Source organism: Atta cephalotes (assembly GCF_000143395.1).
Source record: "Atta cephalotes unplaced genomic scaffold scaffold00023, whole genome shotgun sequence".
NCBI classification, from domain to species: Eukaryota; Metazoa; Arthropoda; class Insecta; order Hymenoptera; family Formicidae; genus Atta; species Atta cephalotes.
The window spans coordinates 3857253-3861066 of record NW_012130087.1 but is presented as its reverse complement, the minus strand read 5'-3'; the positions used below and the strand labels follow the sequence as shown (position 1 = coordinate 3861066).

The following is a 3814-nucleotide window of genomic DNA, read 5'->3' as shown; positions in this document are numbered from 1 at the left end:
ACGCGTCTCGCGCACGCGACGACGCGCCGCGAAGTAGTCGTCGGTACGGTACGGTCGGTCGTCCGTCCCGGTCCGTACTACTACTATACTCTCTCTCTTCTTCTCTCTCTCTCTCTCTCTCTCTCTCTCTCTCTCTCTTTCTGCTCTGACAACCTGTCTCCTCCGATTTTCTGCCTAGCTGTCCGCGACCTCCACCTTCCGCCGCCGGCCTCCTCCTCCACCTCCTCCTTCATCTTTCTTCCCCCCGTGTTACTGACAACGCGTTGCGTTCGGTACAAGAGCCTAACACATGTGCACGTCGTGATACTTTCTCGGACAGCTAGTCTTCTCGGTTACCGAGTGGAAGACAGCTTCAAAGAGCGGTCCGCTCGTTCTGTGGGTCGGTTGCTGGGTTGGTTGGCTAGCGGTTGATGAGCGTCTCGAAGCGGCGGTTTATCGTTCCGCCACGTTCCATCATCCTAGTATAGGGTGAACGAGATCGAACATCATTGAGAATGATGCCCTTTCGGTGTATCCCAATATGACTTTCTGTTTATTTAATACTAATATTTTTTAGATTTCTATAATTTAATTATATATAAAGTTAGCAATACGACTATGGCATAAATGTGTTTATTAATCTAAATTGCAAATCTATTGCATAGAAAAAGATGACGATGCATCAAATATTTGTCGGACCATTTGAGGAAATAATTCCCTAATTGCTTCAATTCGCATCAAAACATTTTCGTTATTCATAAGCTTCATAAGTTGATATAATCGCTAAAAAGATCGCAATCCTCAAATAAAATGTTCATTGTACGACTCATTCTACATTTTGGAAAATAGAAATATTAAAATAAAATAAAATGGAGCAAAATTTTTTATTATATTTTAAATGTAAAAAGTAAGATAATAAATCTAAGAGAAATTAAATGAATCATTTTCTTATAAATATCTAAACAAATTATCTAAACAAATTTGATATTTGTTGAAAATTTATGAAGAAATTTATTTAAAGAAAATATTTATGTTTACATTTATCCCGAGCTACTGTATTGGAACAATAGATTGCATTACCTGCACTCTAGCCTCCGACAAAGACACCCTGGTCGCCAGTTCTTCACGGACGAAGGCATCCGGATAGTGCGTCTTCTCGAAGACTCTTTCCAACGCGGCCAACTGTTGCGCCGAGAAGGTAGTCCTGCTTCTCCTGGGTCTTCTGTTCCCAGCAATAGAAGAGGTCTCGCTGCAATCTGCGAAACATAGTAATCAGCAATTATCAGTGACATTTCGTTTCTCAGCTTTTGAAATAATTGTAAATTCCTTTTTTTTCTTTCTGATAAAATTACGCATTTTTCTATTAAATATTTTTAAGTATTTAATAGAAAAATGCATAAATAATTTTAAGTATTTATTTATACTTTCTTTAACTATTATAACATGTATATTTCGTATTCTTCTGGCGGAGCAACATACGCGCGCGAAAAATATATAAATATCGAAATATGTATTTCTAGCAGAGTTGGGTAAGTTAATGTTTTTTTTAACTGGATAAAGTTAATAGCTTTACAAACTTAATAAAATTAAGTTGAAGGAATAAAAAATTAACTTAACGTGAGTTAAGTCAATATTAAATTAAGTTGAAAAAAAAAGTAAATTTTGAAAAAAATTATTTTTTAGATCAAGATGTCCTAATTTTTCTTAAAATGAGATTAAATAACTATATAGATTATTAAGTAAATTAAATTTTTAATTTTTTTTTATTCATATGTGATATAAATATATAACACATAACGATATAACTATATAAATTATATAACTTTAAAAAAACAGTCAGCACATAGAGAAGATAGAATAATCAGTGATTACTTTTTAATAAGTCTTAAGCCATAAGAAATTAACTAATTACAATCGAATGCGAGAAGAATATTTTACTGTAATTAGTCAATTTCTTATGACTTAAGACTTAAAATACCTATTGTAGATCCGGACTAAGGCTTATGGCATAACCGCATAAACTAATCAGAGGACTGTATTAGCATCTTAAGAAATTACTTAAAATGGTCTTAAAATATGAACAGATTATGAATATATGCCCTTAGTCTTATTATATCTTATTATTTTTCTAAGATATTTAAAAGAGATAAAAAATTTTTTAACTTAAAAAAAAGTTAAAAAGTTGACGTTTTAAAAGTACTTAGTTAAGTTAAAATTTAATGCATTTAAAATTAATTAAGTTAAGATAATTAACTAAGTTAAGTTAAAAAAGTTATTAACTTTTTAACTTCTTTTTTTAACTTTTAACTAGTTACTATCCTGATTTCTAGTATAATTGAAATATCGCAGATTATTATCTTATTTAGAATCATATTTTCGCACGTAAAAACGTTGCTGCGAGAAGAATGCGAAATTATTTTTCTCGATGGTCTCTATCGCAACAGTGAAACGTGCGGTTTCGAAGATGCCGCTTGCGATACCGGCGGCCTATACCAAAAAAAGGAAAAAGAGAAAAAAAGAAACGCACGCGCGCGGGTCGACTAACAGCCGCAGCCATTCTTTGAATGACTCCACTATACTTGGGCATTCATCAAAGCGGTATAATGCGAGCAGCATGACTGGAAATGCGCGATTTCGATGAAATCAAGTGCGTCGTAAACCGCGGATTACATGCGAAGGGACGTGATTAAATCACACGCAATAAGATGCTGCGTTCGCATGCTAGTGTAATGCCATTTTCCGTATTCCATAAAATTCCCTTCAAATAAATTGTTATAATATACATATATACATACATTTACAATTCAAAGTTATAATTATAACTGAAATTTTAGTTACAAAACAATAACATCGAGTAATTGTGTTAATATGAATAATTAGGGATGAAAATAATATAATAATTTGCAGTTTCTTACTCGCAAATTAGTATCAGGAAGCTTTCATTAAAACTTCGTTAAACTTTATTACATGCTTAATTAATAATAATTAAATTTGTGTTATGCAAATATCAATTTTTTGAATATCAATTTTAAATATCAATTTTTCATATCGATTTTTTACTTATTATTGTTACTCTCCATTTATATAATTTGAACTTTTTTTTTGGCACAAGCAAAATTTTTCCGAAATAAAGAAGGGATTCAATTTCCCTTCCTAAAATCGAGAAAATTATTTGATAACATAATAGAGATGTTGAAGAATAACTCTAAATTATTCTACAATTTTTGAAAACCTAGAACAGTTGGACTCGACAAAAAGATCCAGATTGCAAACGGAAGGAGTAAAAGTGTGATTGAAAAACGGAGAATTAATAATAGTTGATCAGATAATTAATAACATGTTCATAATGTAAATACAAAATACTAGTTTTAATATTCCTTACCTAAAGAGTGCGTCGGCGTGGATAGCAAGCGTGAGACCGTAAAATCCTGTGGAGTGTGCGAATTTGCTAATTGTGACACTATCACGCTATTGTTCGCGCCTTGTTCCGCATCCGTCGCAGCTAACATTTTTTCACCCGCACTTTCCCTCACGTCGGCATGACAATCAATACGAACCCATTACCAAGTTCTCCGCTTTTCTCGCGGAGTCTTCAATTTTTTAACACATCCTTCGTTTTCCGCGTATTTATATCATCGGCCGCGTCGACGCGAACATCGTCTCAATTTCGCGAGATGAAGATCTTACCTGTGTGGAAGAATGAAATTTCTATACAATTAGATTTTAATTAACAAAAAGTTATATTTTTACTATTGTCATTTTATTATTAGCATTGAATTGCACTGTATTACATTATTCAAATACGATGTAATCCGTCTCGAAACGAAGCCGCGAC

General features: G+C 33.1%; 1 protein-coding gene across 1 annotated transcript in view; it reads right to left on the bottom strand.

Annotated features, from left to right (window-relative positions):
* LOC105619928 (paired mesoderm homeobox protein 2-like) overlaps window positions 1-3488 on the bottom strand; it is a 5325-nt gene extending 1837 nt beyond the window's left edge. The window contains exons 1-2 of the mRNA XM_012201442.1: window positions 3362-3488; window positions 1060-1235 (exon numbers count right to left, since the gene is read on the bottom strand). Coding sequence (XP_012056832.1) covers window positions 1060-1235; window positions 3362-3488 — 303 coding nt within the window. The remainder of the gene's footprint in view (window positions 1-1059; window positions 1236-3361) is intronic.
* Between the last annotated feature and the right edge of the window lie 326 nt (window positions 3489-3814).